The 24,247-nt window shown below is 44.8% G+C and overlaps 1 protein-coding gene across 1 annotated transcript in view; it reads right to left on the bottom strand.

The window, feature by feature from the left end:
- The window catches only part of SPINT1 (serine peptidase inhibitor, Kunitz type 1), a 72,767-nt gene extending 49,061 nt beyond the window's left edge, over positions 1-23,706 (bottom strand). Inside the window, exon 1 of the mRNA XM_040332889.1 lies at positions 21,902-23,706. Within this exon, the coding sequence (XP_040188823.1) occupies positions 21,902-22,298 (397 nt within the window). The 5' untranslated portion in view covers positions 22,299-23,706. The remainder of the gene's footprint in view (positions 1-21,901) is intronic.
- Between the last annotated feature and the right edge of the window lie 541 nt (positions 23,707-24,247).

Below are 24,247 nucleotides of genomic sequence, written 5' to 3'. Positions count from 1 at the left end.
CCTGCTACAGTGCGATCAGGCGGCTCTGGCGGAGGCGGTGCCTGAGCGTGTCATGCGATGTCATTGTGCAATGGAGCCAAGCTGTAGCGGCCAGGGCATTGTGTGCAGGTCTGCAGTATGGAAGCAAGGCAGGCTGGGACCGGGACCATCAGTGCTGTTTAGACTGGAGGGACCACTTGGCTTGGAGAGACTGTCCCTGGGACATAATGCGTCAGTGAGGTCTCATCATCTGTGCTGCTGCACACTGTCAGTGTCACTAGAAGAAACTATTTTATGTGTGTGTGCCGCCCATTCCAATTTCTTTCCCTCCATTTTCTTGTCCCTGAGCTACTTACTATATCGAAAATAAAATAAGAACTATTTTTTTTGCCTTATTATCTACCTTAAAATCATATTAATTGCATATTGTATTTGTTTGTAGCCTAAATACTCGAATTTGCGCTTAAAAACTATAATTTTTTAACTTTTGGAAATGCCAGTAAAAACTTGGCTGTGCCAGTAAATTGAGTGCTGTGTCAGTAAATTTCAATCTGGTAGGTTGGGAACACTGGTCCATAGGGATGACAGCCACTCTAGCTGTCCAAAAGGCAGTATTGTTTTTAATTGGTTGGTGAACGGACTACAGGAGGTTAGTAGTGTTGGTGGTTGGGTGGCTGACACAGGAGCATATCCAGCGCTGGGGAAATTTGGTATTAAAGTCTTAATATAGTAAAAGGAACACCCTTCGGTGAATATGAATGGCATAAAGCAAATGGTGTATGTAAGCTTTACTTTATATCTGCCTCTAGTTCAACTGTTAAAGCTTTAATGATTAATAAAAGATTATGTTTATGATCTTATTACCAAGCCCCAGTTTACACACATATGCCGTATGGTAAATGCAGCAATCCCTGCCCATTACTTGCATTGCAATCGCACTGCGCCTGCGAGTGTCAACACAAAATTGAGGACGCTCAAAACATATTGCAATCATAGTGTGGTTTGCCCAGACTGGATTTCATGGTATGATCATGCGATACGGTTGCGGTGCGGCTCCCAAAAAATACCTGCACTGCTTTGGTGTGATGCGGTGCAAATGGGCTCAAATCGCACCGCATGCGAATTGCGCAGGAATACAATGCGGTTACTGTGCAATTCACATATGTGGTTCATAGTGTGAGCCAAGGCTTAAAAGGATAAGTTCACCTTTCATAACATGTTACACCCATATTCAGGGTGTAACATGTCATCAATGCACCATCCCCTGCACCAGCTAGCATGGGATTATCTTCACCCGCTAGCTGTCAACATTGTTAAAAAAAAAAAAAAAAAAATTTATAGGCCCGTGCAGGGCTCCGCCTATCCGGCCACATCACACATTCACAGCGCTCTGAACAGAAAACGACAAGGTCCAGCAGCCTTTGCAATTGTCGGCTTGTAGTTTTTAATGAACTACCACAGCGCTGTCAGCGTGTTTTGACTTCCTCGTTCGAGGTACGAGGTACGAGCAAGCCTGTACACCAACAGGTCTGCATGGCATCAGCGGTCTTGCTTTACAGGTGCCTTCAGAAAAAAAAAAAAAAAAAAAAGATTTTGCCAATTTGATAGACAAAAATAAATAGTGATAAATGGTTTCAACAATTTATCTATAACAGTAAAACCAATCCCGCTGCCTTGTTTATGAGAAATATATCTCTCCTATGAAATCAGATCAATGTTAATAGATTCCAGAAGGCACACAGGGATCTTTAAACTACGGCCCTCCAGCTGTTGCAGAACTACACATCCCATGAGGCATTGTAAAACTCTGACATTCACAGACATGACTAGGCCATAGTTTGAAGACCCCTGCGCTAGAAATTCGAAGCGTGACGTGTTAAAATGCAATAAAACGTCAGTGCAAAAGTCCAGAGAATAAAAGTGAAAATAGCTGTGCTCCGATCGTGCAGGAAGGAGAATGCGATTATCCCACTCCTCAAGTGCTCACACTATGCGACTCACTCACCAAATGGTCATGCCTCACATAAATGCTACACAGGCGCTATGAACCCTTTCTTTGGTTGCTAGCGGGGGTTAAAAGCAGCCGAAAAGCGCCGCTAAGAATATGGTAAAGCGTCAGTAAAACTAGTGCCACTCCACCATTAACGCATCGGACACATTTGACACATTTTTGGGACCATTGTCATTTTCACAGCGAAAAGTGCTATAAAAATGCACCGATTACTGTGAAAATGACAATAGCAGTGAAGGTGTTAACCACTAGGTGGCGCTAAGGGGTTAAAGCGGGGGTTCACCCTATCGACGGGAAAACAATTTTTTTTTTTTATTTTACCTTAAAATCAGGCATTGTAGCGCGAGCTACAGTATGCCTGTCCCGAATTTTTTACCCCCGTACTCACCTTGTAGTCGTCCATCGAAGATACCGGGGAATGGGCGTGCCTCTGGAGACGGAGGATGATTGACGGCCGGCTCTGGCGCGTCACGCTTCTCCGGAAATAGCCGAAATAGGCTTGGTCTTCACGACGCGTGCGCATAGCCTGTGCGCAGGCGCCGTGAAGAGCCGAGACCTACTCCGGCTGTCTTCGGGGAGAGTGACGTGCCAGGGCCGGCCGTCAATCATCCTCCCTCTCCATAGGCACGCCCATTCCCCGCGGGAGCCAAAATCTACGATGGACGACTACAAGGTGAGTACGGGGTTAAAATAATCGGGACAGGCATACTGTAGCTCGCGCTACAATGCCTGTCTCGATGGTAAAATCATGGGATTGTGGGTGAACTACCGCTTTAAGAGTGCCCTAAGGAAGCGTTTCTTACTGTAGGGGGGTGTGGCTGTAGGCGTGACATCACTGATCGTCGTTCCCCATCAGGGAACAGACGATCAGTGTCACTGCCACAGTGAAGAACGGGGAAGGTGTGTTTACACACACACACACACACACACACACACCTCTCCCCGTTATTCAGCTCCTGTGACCGATCGTGGGACACTGGCGGTGAGCGGGTCCGTGGTCACGGAGCTTCGGACCGGGTCACGCGCACGACCCACAGCTGGGCTCTTAAAGGCAACGTACAGGTACGTGCCTGTGCCCAGCTGTGCCATTCTGCTGCCGTAAATGTGCAGGAGGCGGTCCTTAAGTGATACTAAAGCTTCACTTTTTTTTTAAATGACAAACATGTCATACTTACCCCCACTGTGCAGCTCGTTTTGCACAGAGTGGCCCTGATCCACACCTTCTGGGGTCCCTCGGCGGCTGTCTCGGCTCCTCCCCGCTTCTGGTAACCCCCCTTGGAAAGCCCTCTCCCAGGGGGGTTAACCGTCCCTCACGTCACTGGAGTTGATTGACAGCAGCGTGAGCCGATGGCTGCGCTGTAATCTATCCAATGAAGAGCCGAGAAGAGCTGAGAAGCCCAGCCGAGAAGCCAGCGTGTTCGACACGGGACTTTCGAGGGCTCAGGTAAGTAAACGGGGGGCTGGTAGGCATCGGATGTTGTTTCACCCCAATGCATAGAACAGGAAGCCTTCCAACCCCTTTAAGCTATGAGGCAAATGGTCTTGCAAAGCAAACTGAATTTTTGTATTTATTAACTCAACCCGAGTCAAACAGGTTTTATTTCTTAATGGTTAACTACCAATTTACCACCAGTGAGTTCTTTTCAAAGCTGGGTTCCGGGCATATTTTTTTTTTTTTTTGCAAGCTAAAATTAATCACATTAAATAGTCCCTAAACATATTAATAGCTCCCCAATCGTTCCAGAAATCATTGCAAACACTTGCCTTATATCCTCCAGCTCATGGTGTGGCCGTATCCATCATGTGTGGGCATGTGAAGCCCAGTTCATTTTTCTTCCTGGTTTTCAGGGAGAGGTGCATGCTGGGCGATTTTTGGGCACAGTAATGCCCAGCGTATCATCATTTCCCAGGAGGCAATGGGGTCTTAGGACAGGAAGTTGAACCACCTAGGACCAGGAACTAGGCAGATTACGAAATCTGCCTAGTAACAGTCAGATAGAAGCGAGTATTTTTTTTTACATTAAAGGCAAGCTGTTCATAGAAAGTAAATTTTTAGGGTGAAACTCCCGCTGTACCTATATTTTTTAAAAGTAAAAAGAGTTTCCTGTTTTATTCCAGCGGGAATCTTCAAAATCCCCTAAACTACCAACATTTCTAAGGAACAAATATTGCTTACATCACATGACAAATATGTGGCTTGTACTCCAATTTTTCTATTAGTTGTTACTTGCCTATTTACACAAGCTGTATGTCAACTACCATAAACCATTTCACTTACAGTACTTCGTCATGAACACTTTAATACCACTGTATGAACTATGGCTGCTACGATCAGTGATGAGTAACAGGAAGCCTCGTACGCTGCGCCTATCTCATAACAGAATGGCTGTAGATTAATAACTTAATGAATAACCTGTTCAAGGTAAAAACGTATGAGGAACTGGGTTTTGCCTGCTTACTGGATGTGTAGAATAAAAAGGAGGTCGGTTTTGATGGCATCTACAAACAAATGAAGTCATTCCTTGCAAATTCTATGACAATATATTACTCACTATCCCCCATTTAGTATCAAGTCAATGAACCAATCTCCTACTCAATAAAATGCCTTGTTCCGTCTTTGCCAGAATAAATTATGACGTATTGGTTTCTGAATGTACATGTAGCCAGGTGCTGGGCTGCAGCAATATAAAGTAGACATTGGGGTCAATTCACTAAAAGGTTACCCCATGCAATATGAAGGTCGCGTGACCCATTTTTCGAAAAAAACACATGAAAGAATAAAAAAGAGTAAATTCATCAGTAAAATATCAAATGTAAGGTAAATACGGAAAAAATTAAATTATATATATCATTAAAAGCAGAGTTTCACCCAAACGCGGCCCCCCTCTTCCTTCCTCCACCGCACCAATTAGGATGCGTAGTGGGGAACCGGCTTCACTGTCGGTGTCCCATCAAGAAATCCCCCCCCCCCCACATCGAAAAATGCCCGGCCTGAGCTGCGCATGTTCCGCACATGCACAGAACAGACCCTCAGAACAGCCGAGTTTACGATCAGCTGTTGACTCGCATTGCCGAGGCACGTTGATGTAGGAGAGGGGCGGATATTTATTTACATGACGGATTATTTACATGTTGGGGGCAGAATTTTTATAGATGGCCAAACAAATCTGCTAAATAAATCTTTATCATCCAATATAGAAAAAGTCACCCTTCAATGGACTAAACACGCCTGCAAGCGTTCAAAATTAATAGCAGATAAAGATTTGTTTTGCAGATTTCTTTGACCAGCGATAAAAATTCCACCCCCAGCACTGCCCATCATTTAAAAAGCCAACCCCTTCTAAATCGTACCTCGGCCATACGAGACAGCAGCTGATCGTAAACTCAGCTGTTCTGTGGCACATGGGCATTGCGACAGAACACCGTACGACTGGCGATCTGAAAATCAACTGTGGGGCCAACATTGCGGGCTCCCTGGACAGACAAGTGTCCATATATTATACAGTATTTGTAGCTGCCGACTTAAATTTATTTTTCCCCTAGGCGTTACAACGCTTTAGCACTGGTTCACATTGGTGTGATTTGGCATGCGATTTGACATGTCAAATCACATGCCAAAATCAACGACAATTGCACTGTCCTAAGCCTCAACGATTACCAAAATTCGTTTCTGTACCACTTTTGCCGATGTCGGGGTGTGATTTCCATTGACATCTGTGCAGAAACCCACACAAATGTCTCTGAAATCGCCCTGAAATCAGGACTGACAGTTCAGGTGAACAGTATTTTAGAAATATACAAAACAATTCGAGGAACTCTGCATTGGCCAGCAAGTTAAAAGTATACAATGTATCAGTGTAAAAATGTTCCCCATCTGAGCTCAGGAATGAAAATAAATTGTAACATTTCATAAGAGGGAGATCGTTATGTGAATGAAAGCACCCTTGAATGTTTTCACAATATTGCCCTGTGCTTTCTGGTGCAGCGTTTTAGCCTACAAACAAACAAACAAAAAAAAAAAGCCAGAAAGAATGCAAAATTAAAATACTAAATATCTGAAAACAAATATTTAACGCAGTCGGTAAATACACTTCAGTGCAGGGGTACCCAACCTTTTGAAGGCCGAGGGCCACTTAAGCGACTTCGTAACAAGTTGCGGGCCATATTGAGCGGAGTGGGCAGATGACAGGTCTGTGTCCACTCTGCATATGCAAAGCAGGCACAGCTCTATGGGCCCTCTGATCCAATCAGATGGAAGGGGACGGATCCACTTCTGTTTTTTTAGCAGATCGGATTGGAGGTAGGCAGGGTTTAAATGGACAAAAAGTCTTACATCTTCCGTTCCATAGAAGTGAATGGAGGTTCCGATTGGGTTGGACCGTATGTGTGAAAGGGGCCTAAGGCTGCTTTTACACTGAATGTCTGGTCTACTCACACCATGGGTGAGGCACAGTGTTCCTGTGGTTTTCCCACCAGTTAGCTGCATTTTGCCATAGACATCCATTATATCCTGCAGGTGTGGTGCACTTTCTGAAAAGCCACTTGCTCTACTGCTGGCTTCATTCGCAACACTGATGCTCTGAGATGGCAGGTCAGCAACTTGCAATCTGGGCTTGCCAACCAGCCATCCCAGAGCAGGAGGTCGTGGGCCACATCAGAGGGCTCCGCAGGCCACTGGTTGGGCACCCCTGCTTTAGTAAATTGACTACTTTTGAGATAAATTCTGCATGAGTTATTTTAACTTTATAGGTCTTGCAAGCCTATAGGCTTCTATGGAGAGCACTGAGAATCCCGGTAGCTGCCAAATAATGCGGCCAATTGACTCCTTACTCTATAGATCCCAATAGGCATTGTGTAGTAGGAGCGAGAGGAGAACAGACTCTTCTTCCTGCACTTACATTGCTCATGGCTTCCAGCACAGTCTCCTACTTAGATTTAAAGTGGTTGAAAACCCTTACATATACCCAGAGAAGGGACTAGCCTCCGGTAATACAGAAATTAAACAAATCCTTCTACAGAAGTTGTGCCTGTTTATCCATGATCTTTTCTTCATGTGTTCAAAAGTTCAGAATTTCTAAAGCCTGTCTGAGCTGTCAGAAAAAAAGGGGCAGAGAGCTGAAATTTCACTCTGCAGAGCTTGGTAAAGAGAGCTCTGATAGCCGATTGGAGGGAAGGGACACATCCCCTTTACATGTACACTGGAACAAAGCTGAGGCAGTTAATCACAGGCTGTGTGCTGGAGATACCTCTCCATCATCCTTTTTCTCTTGGGGGGTCGGGAAAATTTGTCAGAAGTGATTCATGTTGATATCAAAGGAACAAAGCAGCAGATGGAAATGACAGTTAATGCTGTATAATATATACTGAGAGAGTATATATTATACAGGGATATGATTGGTTCCCATTTAAAGTAGAGGTTCACCCAAAAACTTAATTTTTAACATTAGATTGAGGCTCATTTTGTCAAGGGGAATCAGGTGTTTTTTTTTTAAATCGAAGCAGTACTTACCGTTTTAGAGAGAGATCTTCTCCGCCGCTTCCGGGTATGGGCGTTCCTATTTGATGGACAGGCTTCCGACGGTCGCATACATCGCGTCACGATTTTCCGAAAGTAGCCGAACGTCGGTGCGCAGGCGCTGTATAGACCTGCACCGACGTTCGGCTTCTTTCGGCTACTCGTGACGCGATGTATGTGACCGTCGGAGACCTGTTGGAAGCCTGTCAATCAAATAGGAACGCCCAGTCCCGAAGACCATACCCGGAAGCGGCGGAGAAGATCGCTCTCTAAAACGGTAAGTACTGCTTCGATTTTTAAAAAAAAACACCCGATTCCCCTTGACAAAATGAGCCTCAATCTAATGTTAAAAATAGTTTTTCGGGTGAACTCCCGCTTTAATTTCTGAGGTTTACAACCACCTTAAAATTTGAGATACTAAGCTAGTTTTGTTGTTATTCAGACAAAGTGGTTTTACAATAAAAACATCTCTCCCTAGTCATTTGTGCTGACCAGTTCACACAAATTCCATATCTACACAAAGAGCTCCTCACTCTAAATTGGTATTTGATGTGGAAGGCTGGACCACTTGTCAATATTTAACCTGGGAAATACAAAGTGCCAAGTGCCTTCTATTGACAGAATTGGTGATCCCTCAGATATTGTAGGTCACATGTGCTGTGTCACAGGCAACACACAAGCCCTTCTCATCAGGCCTGTTGAATAAAACGAATAAGTTGACCTTTTGGGAAAAATAGGTTTAAAAAAAAAAAAAAAAAAAAAATTAAAAAAGCATTTTTTTTCCCCAGCAAAAAATAAATTGCATTTATGTTTGTCCTCAGGATCATGCAAAGCATTGCACCCTTGATCAGTGTATCACAGGTGCAATGTCAAGGTCCTGCAGACAAGCCCTACAGCTTGTACCTTTGTGCAGTCTGAGGCCCCGTACACACGACAGAGTTTCTCGGCAGAATTCACCGAGAAACTCGGTCAAAACCCGGATTCTGCCGAGAAACTCTGTCTGTACAGTTTTGGCTCGATGGAGCCGCCGAGGAGCTCGACGAGAAAATAGAGAACATGTTCTCTATTTTCTCGTTGTTCTATGGGAGAAGGCGGCCCGCCGAGCTCCTCGGCGGCTTCATCCCAAAACTCGACGAGGAACTCGACGTGCCAAGCACGTCGAGTTCCTCTGTCGTGTGTACGGGGCCTGAGTTTTAGGCCGGATTCACACTTGTGCGTGAGAATTTCAGCTCTCTTATCTCTGCAGAGAGATAAGAGAAGTGTTCAGCAGATCAGCTCCGTTTTAGCTGCGAATTTGGAGACCTGGGAGGGGGGGGGGGGGGGGGGGGGGAGTGTGTTGAGATGAATGACAAATCCTTTAGAGAAATTAACACATCTGCGAATCAGATGCGTATCCATAGAAGATAATGGGCCTGAATTCGCACCTGAGCCGCACCGCAATGCCTAGAAAACGCACACGTTTTTATGGAAATGCGCAGTGGGAATGCATCGCACATATGTGGACCAGCCTCATTGAAATCCATGTATTTAGAAATGTTGTGCGAATTGGATGCGGTTTAAGCCGCACTCAATTCGCATAGGCGTGAACCCGGCCTTAAGGTTTCAGGGCTTGTGAATGAACTTTGAGCGTGCTCACCAGCGTCCTCAGTGTTTGAGAATTACAAGCCATCTGCTGCAGTGGCAGACAGGACTTGTAGTTCATTCACAGATCGCTGTGCCCCAAGTAACAGTGGGTGTAGGGAGGAAAACCCCCCCATCTGTTGTCTAAGGTGGGGGGGTGCTGGGGATACTTCTGGAGCATATTACATACCAAATGTAGGGGCTCTAAAAGGTCAATTAGCCTTAAGCTGAAGACTGCTTTTGCACAGTAAAAACCGAGCCACCCACGGGTATCTACGCCACTCCCCCCCCCCCCCACGGTCTTCTGGGAGACACACAGGTCTCAGTGGCGTCGCGCATGCACAGTAGGGAACCAGGAAGTGAAGCCGCAAGGTTTCACGTCCCGATTCCCTTATCAAGGATGGCGGCGGGAGCATCCGAGAGCCGAGGGATCGATTGGCTTCGGGTGCCGACATTGCGGGCACCCAGGACAGGCAAGTGTCCTTATTTAAAAAAAAAAAAAAAAAATCAGCAGCTACAAATACTGCAGCTGCTGATTTTTTTTTTTTTTTAATTTGGCGGACCTCCGCTTTAAGAAAGAAAATACCCTATACTTCTTGTAGTACAGTGCCCCCACTGGATGAAAAAGCACAGGGGACACATTTGGACAGCAGCATTGTCAGTCTGGGGGGTAGGGAGTAAGTGTTATATCTACCAGCAGATTTAAATGCACCAATAAACTGAAAGTATTAGCCAAATTATAGAATATTAGAGCTGCACGATTCTGGCTAAAATGAGGATCACAATTTTTTTGCTTAGAAGATCGATCCCGCAACATCATCTTTCACATTAAAAAAAAAAAAAAAAAAAAATGGGCTAACTTTACTGTATTTTTTTTTATTGAAGTGAATATTTTTCCCCAAAAAAAAATTGGATTTGAAAGACTGCCGGGCAAATACAGTGAGACATAAAATATTGCAGCAATTGCCATTTTAACCCTAGGGTCTCTGCTAAAATTATATATGTTTGGGGTTCCAAGTAATTTTCTAGCAAAAAATATTGATTTTAACTCAAGAAACAAAGTGTCAGAAAAAGATTTAGAATAAGTGGTTACATTTCCTGCATTTACACACAGAAGTTTGATCCAAGAAGGAAGTTAGTTGCAAGGTTTCACGTTGTAAAAAAACTTGGCAGACTGCCAGGATTTTTTCTTTACACACACAGAAGTATATTCCTTTGATCTAGGGAAGCATTAGTTACAATGTTTCCTGTTAAAAATGTGGCAGACTGCCCCGATATTTTCTTGACATCCGATAAGTCTCCACTTGTTATATGAAAGAATTGGCAAACTCTGCATTGGAGATCGTCAGGGGGGTTGAATCGAGATTATGATTTTTTTAACGATTAATTGTGCAGATAGGTGTAAAATGGTTGGTCTCGTCTCTGTAACTGATACATTATAGCCCCTCACATTTAAGAATGGGCAGGCTGCAAAATAATTATTTTTATTGGGGGGTTTAATACCACTTTACACTTTGTGTGGCTGTGGGGCACAAGGAGTCCAATCGGTCCCTGTTCACCATTTAGGTCTGAATTTTTGCCTTAATTCGGACCTAAAACTGTGTCAGACGCATAGGACCCTTCTGCTGTGCTCTCTGTGGTCACCCCGGAGAGGTGTGAACCAGTTCCATTGAGAGCCAGTGTCCTGCCGAATATGTTCCCCCGGCGGATTTGGACCTCCCTGTACTGCGCAGACGCGGCGTTTGCGCAGTGCAAACCTCAACCAAGCCTACCGAGCCTCCAAAGTTAGCCAAACATGTAGAGCTGAGAGTCAGCTCTACATGGCGCATGCGCAATGACTATCACACATATGCCGCACGCTCCCGATGCTACCGCTACTCTGCAAGGGTGATTTTAACAATAAAGTACACGTCTTAGCGGAGCGTTTTGATGGGCATAAAAACCCACCCATCTCACTTAAATGTGCAAATCGGAAACTAGGCGACTGCGCAGTACAAGGGGGTCCTTATCCGCCGGGCGTAACTTATTCGCCAGAAAACCGGTCACACTGTCTCGTCATGCAAATTGCCCCACATCCAATTAGCATTAGTGTGAACCCAGCCTAAAGAAATTTATAGCAGGGCTCACTCTGACTGGTAAAATAATCTGATCAACTTATGTGCAAAATGCCTTCATTAAAAAAAAAAAAAATTATATAAAAATGTAATACCAACACTCCCTTTAATAGTGAATTAATTTGTGTGTGAAACCTCAAATCAATAAATTCCTACAAAATCAACCCCTGGAAGACATCAAGACAAAAACGTGCATAGGGCTTGGTTTTGGACGTACGTCACCAATGTGTTCCAGGTCCATACTTGCAGCCAGTGTGTAAGATTGTGAATGCGCTATTTTTGCCGGTGTCGGATGAGACGCGTTTTATATATGAGTAAATTGGTGTATAAGCTTTTATAAAATAAACAGTTTTGCACTATGAAGGCTTTCCTTTTTCTTCCTTCCCAAAAAAGGTACGGGTTCCTCTAGGGATATAGAGAGAGTGGGTGACAAGTCTCCCGAGGATCCATAGAGGGATTTCTGCCTATATGCGAAAATTGCTAGCTATATACCAGGGTGGATTTGATTTAAATCAAGTCGATTTAAAGCATTTTTTTGTCAACAAAAGGATCCTACTCCTTTAAAGCATTTTATACAGCACAGTGCTTGTGCTGTGTCATTAGGCATCCTGTATCACCTGAAATACCTGTTTCTACCCTCCCCTCTGTACACCAACTCCGATAAATGAGGGCTGCTGAGTCCTGAAACCGTGGTCAGGTTACCCACCTCGGTCATCCGCTGCTCTTTTGCATCTCCCCCTGTCCTCCTTCAAACCTCTCGCTGCTTGTCTCTCTCCCTCTCCCTCTTTTCACAGCATCTCCCAGTGATCAGGTGACTCCAGGCTCTCTCCGCCTGATGTCAGCAGGGGAATCTTGGCCCCGCCCACTGGAGCTATCAGACAGGGAAAGCAGAGAGCCTGGAGTCATGCGATTGCTGGGAGATGCTGTGAAAACAGGTCGAAATCTGTTTTGGTTCCCTTTCACACGACTTGTCTCAAGATTTTGTACTGCAAAATCGTATGAAAAGTCATTCTCCATGATTTTCAATGAACACCATTCATACTGGCACGACTTTAAGTAGTGCCGAATTCAAAGTAGTCCCTGCACTACTTTGAGGTCTATAGACAAGTTGGACCAATGTTAAACCCTCAAGTAGCATGCAAATCGTACCTAAATAATAGACACAATTTTAGTACAACTTTGTAAGCACAAGCAGCTTTTTAACCCTTGTCGCACCCAATCCTTTCAGCATAGTAGCCTCTCTCAAGCACATTTTCCACCACATATTCACTTCCTGGTTATATCCTCAGGAACAATGTGCTCCAAACAGGTAAAAAAAAATAAAAATTTAAAATTTAAAAAAAAACAACACGTCCTCGATAATGAGCATATCATTCGATTTATCCATGAGTGCCCAGCTATTTATGACTTGTGTAACCCAAACTACAAAAACAAAAACTACAAAGACAATATCCCACTGACCACCAACGAAGGGGACATTCTTCCCACTGACCACCAATGTAAGGGACATCCTTCCCACTGACCACCAATGTAAGGAGCATTCTTCCCACTGATCACCAATGTAAGGAGCATTCTTCCCACTGACCACCAATGTAAGGAGCATTCTTCCCACTGACCACCAAATGTAAGGAGCATTCTTCTCATTCTTCATTATAGAGGACCCGAAATTGACCCCTATCTTCACGATTGGCAATGATAGGATGTACCCAATATCGACGTCTTCTCCGCCTCCGCGTCCGCTTCCGCTTCTCCTCCTCCTCTTCTTCTTCTTCCTCATGCACTGCTACTGCTACAGCAGCAATGACAACTGCGGTGGCAGGAAAAGGAATGGCCTCACACCATGTACGTTTTCACTGGTTAATGGCAAAGTTGAAGTTGTACTGATCCCAAATCGCACGACTTTGAAGTCCTATAAAGCGTGAAAGGGGCCTTTTTTCTTTTTCATAAAGCACAAGCACTACGATACAGCTTTTTATCTGACAGAGGGGATGTCACGATTGAAATCACTAGTAAAAAGGCTCGATTTGAATCAACTCGATTTAAATCATAATTTTTAACTACTTCCCTACCCACGTATAGTTTTACGACGTCCGCAGGAGGAATCTCCTATCCTGGGCGGGTGTCCTATGATGTCCTGGGTTTCCCAGCCCTCTAGGGGGAACGCGCACGCCCGCCGCGTCACTAGGGAGCCGGTGCCCACAATGTCCGCCGGGCACCCGCGATTACCGGTAACAGAGCCAGGGACGTGGATCTGTGTGTGTAGCTGCTGCATTCTCATCCTAGGCTTATACTCGAGTCAATAAGTTTTCCAGTTTTTTTGTGATAAAATTAGGGCCTCGGCTTATACTCGAGTATATACGGTAATTCACTTTTAGAGAGAGTACTGGTATATAAAAAAAATTAATAATTTACAAAATTATTTTACTCATAAATGGATTGTTCACAAATGATTTTACAATCAGAGCTAGTGCTGCTAGTCATTGCTTTATTGCAATGAAGTAATATTTTACTCTTGACTTAAAGTGGAGGTTCCATCAAAAAAATTATTTGGCTTTAAACTGTAGTTTAGACCTAAAAAAAAATAAAAAAAAATAATAAGTTTTACTCACCCTGAAATGCCTGTTGCTATGCAGTCCCACAAAATCTGCCTTCCTATTCACCGAGGATCCTGACGTCAGCTCCCTCGGCTCCTAACAGCGCTAATGCTCCTGGGAACTGATGACTCATGATGCCGTGCGCAGTGCGCCTCCCCTGTTTGAGGATCGCGTTACTAGTAGACCGGAAGTGACGCGATTCCCTGAATAGCTCTGCGCCATTTTCAAAACTGGCATAGCCCTTTGTTTTCCTACTCAGATCACACTGTGATTTCAAGCAGCCTGCACCGGAGAACGAGCGAACAGACTGCAGTTTAATTCTACACCATCGTGCCTTGCATCTACAGCACTTGGGACTCCTTGACAAAACTGTCATAGACATCTATTGGTTTACGGCGCGGCGCTGCAGCAGTCTTGCGCATGCGCGAGATTGGGGCGGACGGGTGGTTTGTCAGAACCGGTCATCCACAGTATTCCCGGAAGCAATTGCTTGTGGGCTTCACAATGCCCACAAGCAAAATGGGAACGCACAGCAGAGAGGAACATAAAGTATTCGTTTGAAATAACTCGGTGGAACTGCGGGCCTTTTGCACATAGTAAGTGACACTATAGAGCGATGTAAAAACGCAAGATGAAAGGTGTTCTTTTTAAAAATTGAAAAACGTAATGGAAACCCCGCATTAAGCTGCGCTGATAGTCTCAAAAGTTCACAGCGCAGTTCACCAATATTAAATGAGAGGTAACAAACATTTGCAGAAAACTAGAGATGTGGCACACTTCATTAAAGCCAACTTATTTTTACTGTGCCAACAGCCAAAAATGTATTTTGGACATGCCTCATAAAAAGCACAGCGATACGGTGTTCACAAAATCTGATTTAAAAGCATTAAAATAAAAAAAAATAAAAAAAAAATAAGAAGAAGCAAGTGTAAAGATATTTTTAAATTAGGACCCAACTCTCACTTTGAACTCTGTTTTTTTTGTTTTTTGTTTTTTTAATAGGGTGCAGAGAAGTAAAGTAAAATTTTGCCTGTGACTTCATTAAAGAGATCCTTTCATGTCTACACCTGCTCATCTCTTCATTGTCCGATTTCTCTGGCAGGACACAGCAGTGACATGGGGGGAGGGGCGAGGAAGGGAGTGTGGAATGCAGAGGAGACTTAAATGAGTTGTAAAGGGAAAAAAAAAATGTCACCTTAATGCAATCTATGCATTAAGGTGAAAAAACATCTGATCAAAGACCAATTGCGCAGTCGTGCGACGTGGCTCCCAAACAAAATTGGCGTCCTTTTTTTCCCACAAATAGAGCTTTCTTTTGGTGGTATTTGATCACCTCTGCGGTTTTTAGTTTTTGCGCTATAAACAAAAATACAGCGACAATTTTGAAAAAAAATAATATTTTTTACCATAATAAATATCCCCCAAAAATATATAAAAACAACAATGTTTTTCCTCAGTTTAGGCAGATACGTATTCTTCTACATTTTTTTATTTTTTTTACGAAAAATATCGCATTAAGCGTTTATTGATTGGTTTGCGCAAAAGTTATAGCGTTTACAAAAAAGGGGGTAGTTTTATGGCATTTTTATTAATATATATATTTTTTTTTACTAGTAATGGCGGCGATCAGCGTTTTTTTTTCGGTACTGCGACATTATGGCGGACACTTCTGACACATTTTTGGGACCATTGGCATTTTTATAGCGATCAGTGCTATAAAAATGCATTGATTACTATAAAAATGCCACTGGCAGGGAAGGGGTTAACACTAGGGGGCAGGAAGGGGTCAAGTATGTTCCCTGGGTGTGTTCTAACTGAAGGGGGGGTGGACTCATCGCTGTTCATACTTGCCCCCTTAGTTCCAGTAACCTCAACCCGATAGAACACCTTTGGGATGAATTAGAGTGGAGACTGCCAGCCAGGTCTTCTCATCCACATCAGTGCCTGACCTCACAAATGTGCTTTGGGAAGAATGATCACACACACACACACACACACACACACACACACACACACACACACACACACACTCCTAAACCTTGTGCTGCAAAGGGTGGGCCAACTCAATATTGAACCCTACAGACTAAGACGCCATTAAAGTTAATCTGTGTGTAAAGTCAGGCGTCCCAATACTTTTAGCAATATAGTGTATGATGGTGTACAGATCACACTTACAGATCATGGGATGTGTGCAGCAGAATGAGGCAATTGACTACTTCTACATGAGGGGGGGGGGGGGGAAGAATAAATGATGTGCAACCAGATAAAAGGGGGGGGGGGTCTTATTTATTTATTTCACACTTTCTATAACTAGTCATGTGAAAAAAAATAAAAAACTCAATCCTAAATTATACAGTTATAGTGTCTTTCTAGATTTATAGTTCTAAAAATTCCAATATTATTAATTAAAAAAAAAAAAAAAAAAAAAAAAAAAAAATCGGTAAAAACCTTCATAAATTAAAATGTTAAACTGTATTATATTTCATTCCTGGCCCAATTGTATCAGGGTCTAATAAATGACTCTTCCTCTCTGCATATCTCTATAACCCTTTATTAGCAAAGTCAAAACCTTAGATCTTTAGGCTCCTTTCACACTAGGCGGACTCCGTCGCTACAGAGTCCGCCTGCTCCCGCCAGCTCAGCGGGAGATCTGTCCGCAGATCTCCGCTGAGCCGACGAATGACAAGCTCCTCTCTGCTCACTGAGCGGGGAGGGGCTTGTCGGGCGCCGATGTCTCTCATGGAGCGATCTGATGAAAACAGACAGCATGTCCGTTTTCATCAGATCTTACCTGATCCGGGGACGTATATCTCCATATGTCTCTTTTTAACAAATCGGGTCTGATGTCAGCGGACATGTCTCCGCTGACATCCGACGCTCCATAGAGATGTATGGAGCGGCCGTTCAGATCCGCCGTCAAAACTGACAGGCAGACCTGAATGGTCCCTCTGTGTGAAAGGGGCCCAAGTGTGCATCTTACAATGTTCGGCGATCTATTTTTACTTTTATACCCTTTTGAACATTTAAAAATCTACACAGCTATTGGATTCTCCTGAGATCGCCTAGTGTACCCAACATACTGTGTGCCTCAAAAGGCATTTCAACATGTACTACATACAATGTATTATTATACAGGATTTATATAGTGCCAGCAGTTTACGCTGCGCTTTACACCGTAAAGGGGGATACAGTGGAACCTCGGATTAAGAGCAACTTGGTTTGAGAGCAACTTTTTTTTTTATTCTGACTCGGTTTGCGAGTGTTGACTCGCAAGACGAGCAGAATTCAAGCTAAATAGGCCTGCAGTACCTCATTTGGCCTGAGGTACGGGGGCACAGGAGCCGAGAAAAGCCGAACATTGGCCTGCAGTACCGCATTTGGCCTTAGTACAGGGGCGCAGGAGATGAGCCGAAGTGTCCTCGGCTTTTTTTGGCACTCTCTGGCGCCCCCCACCTCTGGTCGCCTTCGGTATTGCATCTTATTGAAGTCAATGCGGAACAAATTATTTTAGTTTCCATTGACTTCAATGGGAAAACTTGCTTTGATATGCGAGTACTTTGGATTACGAGCATACTCCTGGAACAGATTATTCTCGTAATCAGAGGTTCAACTGCAGTACGATTACAATAAAGTTCAATACAGGAGCGATAAGTGGGCCATGCTCATGGAGCTTTCAATCTAAATGGAGGGGGGGGGGGGTGGTACAAAAAGGTAATAGCCTACTGAAAATGATCTGATGGAAGTGACTTGGGGTACAGTTCTTTGGTGGAGGTGGGGTAGGCTTCCCTGAAGAAGGTACTGGCACTGGATCATTGGTGTTTATTGATGTGAAGCAGCTGGATAAATTCTGCAGTGATTAGATATACTGTCAGCCCAGATTAAAGCAGAGTTCCACCCTAAAAATGAACTTAACAGCATGTAAAAAAAAAAAATATTTTAATTAACTTACGAATTACGAAATCTGCCTAGTTCATAGTCCGCGTGGTTCAACTTCCTGTCCCAAGACCCCATTGCCTCCTGGGAAATGATGACACTCATTCACTGGAGTCTCTGGACATTACTGTGCATAAATCCCAGCATGCACCTCTCTAGGGAAATCCAGGAAGACACAGGAACCGGGCTTCACATGCCCACAGCTAACATGGAAATGGCCACAAGATCGTGAGCAGATATCAGGTATGTAATGTATTGTAATAAAAAAAAAAAAAAAACACACTGCAAAAGCAACCCAGGAGCTTTTGAAGGAAAAGAAGTGGAATATTCTGCAATGGCTGAGTTAATCACATGATCTCAACCCAATTGAGCATGCATTTCACTTGCTGAAGGGAAAAGCTAAAAGGCAGAAAGACCTACAAACAAAGAACTACTGAAGACAGCTGCAGTCAGAGCCGGGCACAGCATCAGAAAAGAGGAAACCCGCATTTGGTAATGTCCATGGGTTCCAGACTACAGGCAGTCAATGCCAGTAAAGGATTCTCAACAAAATATTAAAAAATTAACATTTTATTTATGATTAGATTTTTTGTCCAATTACATTTGAGCCTATGAAAACGGGTGGGGGTCTATATAAATGGTGGCAGATCCTAAAATTTGTACTTGAGATTTATGTTCAGCTCCTTGAATTAAAGCTAAAAAGTCTGCACTTCATATTTATTTGGATGTTTCATTTCATTTTATTCTGGTGGCATACAGAGCCAAAAGTATGAAAACGGTGCCTGTGTCCAAATATATATGGACCCAACTGTATGTTCTGGCTTCAACCATACCACTCAGTAGAAACCCTTGATCCGAGTGAATTCAGGTCTGGAACACTGAAAGGACACACAAACACTGGAAAGGGTCTAACCTTGTAAAAGAAAATTCCAGAAAATAAACCAAGTGCAAACATTAACCCCTACTGGATTCCATGCAGATATGGATGTAAACTACTATTGGTAACCCAAGGGGGGGGGGGGTATTGGCTGCCGATTTAGAGACGAAGAAGAAAAAAAAAAAAAAAAAAAAAAAATCGAAGTTTATAGGCGTTTTTTGGCCAGAAAAAAAAAACGCAGCATGTAAACGTGGTAAAGCGGACAATTTAAACATGGGTTACCATCTATCGAGTTAAATTGTTCAGGAGCAGTTGTAAAAACATCCCGTGTATATGAAGCCTTAGAAGCACACTGACATAACTTTCTGCCTAGAACAAATTAAAGGGGTGGTTCACCCTAAAAACTACTTTTTATTATTACAATGGCCCCCCACATTACAATACGATTAAGGCTATTATTTTTTTGAAGCTGTACATACCTTTGTACAGCATATTCACCCGTTGCGAGTCCCGCGGGAGTGGGCGTTCCTCACATGTCTGATTGACATTTTGACCAAAAAAGAGCTCCCCACCGTCGCGTAAGCCGCGTCACGATTGGCGAAAGGAGCCGAACGGCGATGCGCATGCGCAGTATAGCGCCGACTCGCCGTTCGGCTCCTTTCGCCAACCGTGACGCGGCTTACGCAACGGGGGGGAGCTCGTTTTTGGTCAAAATGTCAATCACAGACATGTGAGGAACGCCCACTCCCGCGGGACTCGCAACGGGTGAATATGCTGTACAAAGGTATGTACAGCTTCAAAAAAATAATAATAGCCTTAATCGTATTGTAATGTGGGGGGCCATTGTAATAAAAAAAAAAAAAGTAGTTTTTAGGGTGAACCACCCCTTTAATATTTTAGCCACTAGAATGAAATTACGCAAATGATTGCGTGTTCTCACCAGGCCGAGCATTTTTGTGCTGGATTTGTCTGCCATCTCCAGGCAGAAAGATCCAGAATAAATGTAATTATTTTATCACGCCTTTGTGCATTCAGACTTTTAAAGTGGATATTTCTGCTCCAAACAAGATTTATTTAGAGCAGAGGTCTCCAAACCTAATCTGGCCCACCACGATTTCATCAGTCCCTCGGATGTAAGGGGGGGGGGGCTTCGATAGGGATTGCGATAAAGGGGCATTTTGATGGGGACACTGCGATGTAAGGGGGATCCAATATGGGAGCTCTGAGGGCCGGTTCACATTTCTATGCAATCCCTTAGCCATTCAGTGCAGTGCGATTTTAAGCCCATTCATTTGAATGAGCTGAAATAACACCAAAAGACAAAAAACACACTGCACTATGTAACCAATACCTCCCAACTTTTTGAGACGGGAAAGTGGGCCACCTATCAGCAAAAGTATGCAGGTATAGGACACACCCCTTGCCACCCCCCCAAAAAAAGAGAATTGTACAAACAAACAAGATTGGTTAAACCCACAAGTGCTTTTTTAACACTACTATTCCTTTATATTAATTTTGGGAATTTACAAATGCAGCAATGTATAAATCAGATGAAAGGTTTAGCACTGGGAAACTTTTGATAGATAAAAAGTGAATTTCTATACATCTATATAGAGATCAGACCAAACTGGAGAGGGGAATGAGGGACAAGGCTCCAAATCAGGGACAGTTGGGAGATATGGGATTACATAGTACTGCAGTACCATGAGATGCAAGCAAATGCACTGCGTTTCCAATCTGCATTTGGGGTGTCTTTAGGATTACACCGACACCCGCAGCAGATCGCACACCCTGTGCATTTTGAATATGGTGTGGGAATGCGGCTTTCTGTTGTGAACATGCCCTGATGTGCTCAAGTTTATTTGGAATATGCTTTGTTAACTAAATATTTTTTCTTTCTTTTTTTATTAGAACAAGCACAGGTAAATCATATTTATTCATTTACATTTGATTTGTTTCTACCGTGTTTCCCCGAAAATAAGCCCGGGTCTTGTATTAATTTTCTCGACAAAAGACCCAGTAGGGCTTATTTTCGGGGTAGGGCTTGTCATGTGCCGTCTTCTCTCCGCATCTCCTGGAACGGAGTTAAAAGTGCCTATAAAATAAAAAAATGCACTGTATTACAGCCCCTATACAATGTAAAGTGTGCACCGTACCTTCCTACAGCGCCTTCCTCGGTCCTTTCGTGACCCGCCTGATCGATCTTCCATGCTCTGAGCACTGCAGAGGGAGGGGGGCTCGAGATTCCTTTTGCTGACAGCGGGGAATCAGCTGAGCGCCGCTTGGCACATTCATGTACCGCCTGAACGGTATTTTCCCACTCCGAGCACTGCAGAGGGAGGGGGGACCCGAGATCCCCTGCTGACAGTAGGCAGAAGGAGAGCAGCGGAGAATCAGCTGAGCGACAAATGGCACTTCCATGTACCGCCTGAATGGTCTTTTTCTGCTCTGAGCACTACAGAGGGAGGGGGGCCGAGATCCCGCGCTGACAGAAGAGGAGGAGAGCATCGGGGGGGGGGATCAGCTTAGCAGCACCACAACAAAGGTGTTTACCAAAGAAACATACACAGTCTAGACCACACAACCCCAAACTAGGGCTTATTTTTGGGGTAGGGCTTATATTGCAGCCTGCTCAAAAAATGACAGTAGGGCTTACTTTCAGGGTAGGTCTTATTTTCAGGGAAACACGGTAAACTGTTTTTTTTTCCAGCCTGGTAGTACAAGTAAAATATGAAATGCCACCTTTGTACGGAGAAGCTTGGAGGCCAGCGACTTGGTGCCGGTTCACACTACAGCAACATGAAAGTCGGCACGACTTTGTGAGGAAACTTCGAGTCCCCTCCGGGACAGACGACTTTGCCAGTGGCCAATCAAACAATAATCAGCTCTGTGGGAGGGAGGGGTTTGCCTGAGAAAACCATTTTCTCTTCCTGTAAAGTTGCTCCAGTTAAGACCGTGATCCGACTTTGGAGGCGACTTCCATTGAAATCAATGGGTACAAGTTGCCTTGAAGTAGTACAGGAACCTTTTCTGAAGTCGGAGCGACTGCAGTAGTGTGCATTAAGACGGCTCATTCACTTTAATGGAATTTCTCATGTCGCGCGACTTGGGGAGCCACAAGTTGGGTCGCGGTAGTGTGAACCGGCACATAGGGAAATTAATTGGGTGTAGGTTCCTCATTGTGAAAGAATAGAACCATAGGAGGACCCAGAATAAGAACAATGCTTCCACATTGGATACAATAAAGTAACCACTCACCTTCAATCACTTCCCATCGTTGTAAATACTTGCTGCTGACGTCTAATAGTACGTAACTGAGAAATCCCTCCTTCCTGGCCAGCTTACAGACAAACTCCTGCTTGTAGATGCAGTTCAGCAGGAAACAAGAGTGAATGAGGTCATCATGGTCTGGTGTCATCTCCACCAAAGCCAGGTTACATCCAGGGGCCCTACAGCAAGCTTCTATACAGTCCCTGGCCCTGTCCAGGTTGGGGGAGGAAAGGAATGTGGCCCCACTGCTCACAGAATCATTGAGTTCCAGCACAAAGTTAGACTTGCCCTTGGTGAAGGTATCCAGGCAGGCCTGGCCATGTAACTCAGATAGTCCCACTTGTAGAGCTCCTAGGAGAGCAGCGAGGAGGCACAGGCTGTACATTCTCCTGATAGAAGAGGTCTCTGAACACTGGTGATAGCTGTCTCTGAATTCCTTCTGACACCAGTGATCCCTACAGAGGATTCCTCTGTTCTGATCACTGTGTCCCTATCACCCTACAGAGAAGCTCTAAGCCCTGGTCCCTATAGAGGATCCCTGTGTCCCAATCCCTACAGTGGACTGATCCCTATAGAGATGCCCTAGACTCTGATCCCTATAGGAGGAGCCTTGTGTCCTGATCCCCCCACAGAGGAACACTAAGCCCTGATCCCCCTACAGAGCCTGTGTCCTGATCACTATACAGAGGGTCCTGGTGTCCTGATCCCTACAGAGGAGGAGCCCTGTGTCCTGATCACTATACAGAGGGTCCTGGTGTCCTGATCCCTACAGAGGAGGAGCACTGTGTCCTGGTCACTATACAGAGGGTCCTTGTGTCCTGATCCCTACAGAGGAGGAGCCCTGATCACTATACAGAGGGTCCTGGTCCCTACAGAGGAGCACCAAGCCCTGATCACTATACAGAGGGTCCCTGTGTCCTGATCCCTACAGGAGGAGCCCTGTGTCCTGATCCCTACAGAGGAGGAGCCCTGTGTCCTGATCACTATACAGAGGGTCCTTGTGTCCTGCTCTCTCCTCCCTACAGAGGAGGAGCACCAAGCCCTGATCACTTTACAGAGGGTCCCTGTGTCCTGATCCCTACAGAGGAGCACCAAGCCCTGATCCCCTTACAGAGGGTCCCTGTGTAGGAGGGTTCCTACAAAGGAGCACTGCTTTCCGATCCCTGTACCCCAATTCCTCTACTGAGGGTCCCTGAGCCTCGATCCCATCTTCAGAAGAAGGACATACACCAAAAAGACCTTCAACAACAGCTTCAGAGACCACAGAGATGAGAGGTTCTGCCCTCCTACTTGTAGAACTATCTCTAGTACTCAGCAGTAATTCCAGATTTCTATGGAGCAGGTAGATGCGTCCATTGGTTCTCCTCTGTGAAGGACTCGATCACTGGTGGTCCTTTCTAGATCCTCTCGTCTTGTCCCCGGACAGATCCCGGAGTCAGCAGTCCCTCTCAGTCCTCCGACGGTTTCAGATGAAACTAAAATGGGTGTTCCCGATCCACCTTTAACCCTTCAAGCACCAGCCAGGTGCGGCAACTACCTGAAGCTGCTGGCCAAGGAGGAGCCCGGAGCGGGAGGAAGTGAAATGGAACACCTGACCCCCCCTCCCCTCCCCCAGACTTGAGTCACAGAGGAGAGGAAGGTGTGGAGGAGAATGGTCACTTGACTAAGACTCTTTCACTTGTACACAGAACTGTCACCTGAGAGATGGATGACGTAGTCCTGAGAAGGAACTGGCTGGAACCATCCGGCTCTGCCTCCGTCACAGACATTATTGTGTAGTAATGAGGAGCCCAGGCTGACAGTGAGGACTGCAGACACCCCTCCCCTCCTCACACGTCCTGTATACACTGCTCCCTCCTCACTCACACTGCTTCCTCCTCACACTCCTCTTCCTCGTCCTGTATACACTGCTCCCTCCTCACTCACACTGCTCCCTCCTCACTCACACTGCTCCCTCCTCACACTCCTCTTCCTCGTCCTCCTGTATACACTGCTCCCTCCTCTTCCTCGTCCTGTATACACTGCTCCCTCCTCACATTCCTCATCCTATATACACTGCTCCCTCCTCACTCACACTGCTCCCTCCTCACATTCCTTGTTCTGTATACACTGCTCCCTCCTCACATTCCTCGTCTTGTATACACTACTCCCTCCTCACTCACACTGCTCCCTCCTCACATTCCTCATCCTGTATACACTGCTCACTCACACTGCTCCCTCCTCACACTTCTCTTCCTTGTCCTGTATACACTGCACCCTCCTCACTCACACTGCTCCCTCCTCACTCACATTCCTCGTCCTGTATACACTGCTCCCTCCTCACATTCCTCGTCC

The sequence above is a fragment of the Rana temporaria genome, chromosome 13 (assembly GCF_905171775.1).
Source record: "Rana temporaria chromosome 13, aRanTem1.1, whole genome shotgun sequence".
Classification (NCBI taxonomy): domain Eukaryota; kingdom Metazoa; phylum Chordata; class Amphibia; order Anura; family Ranidae; genus Rana; species Rana temporaria.
This window is presented reverse-complemented; position numbering and strand designations above follow the sequence as displayed.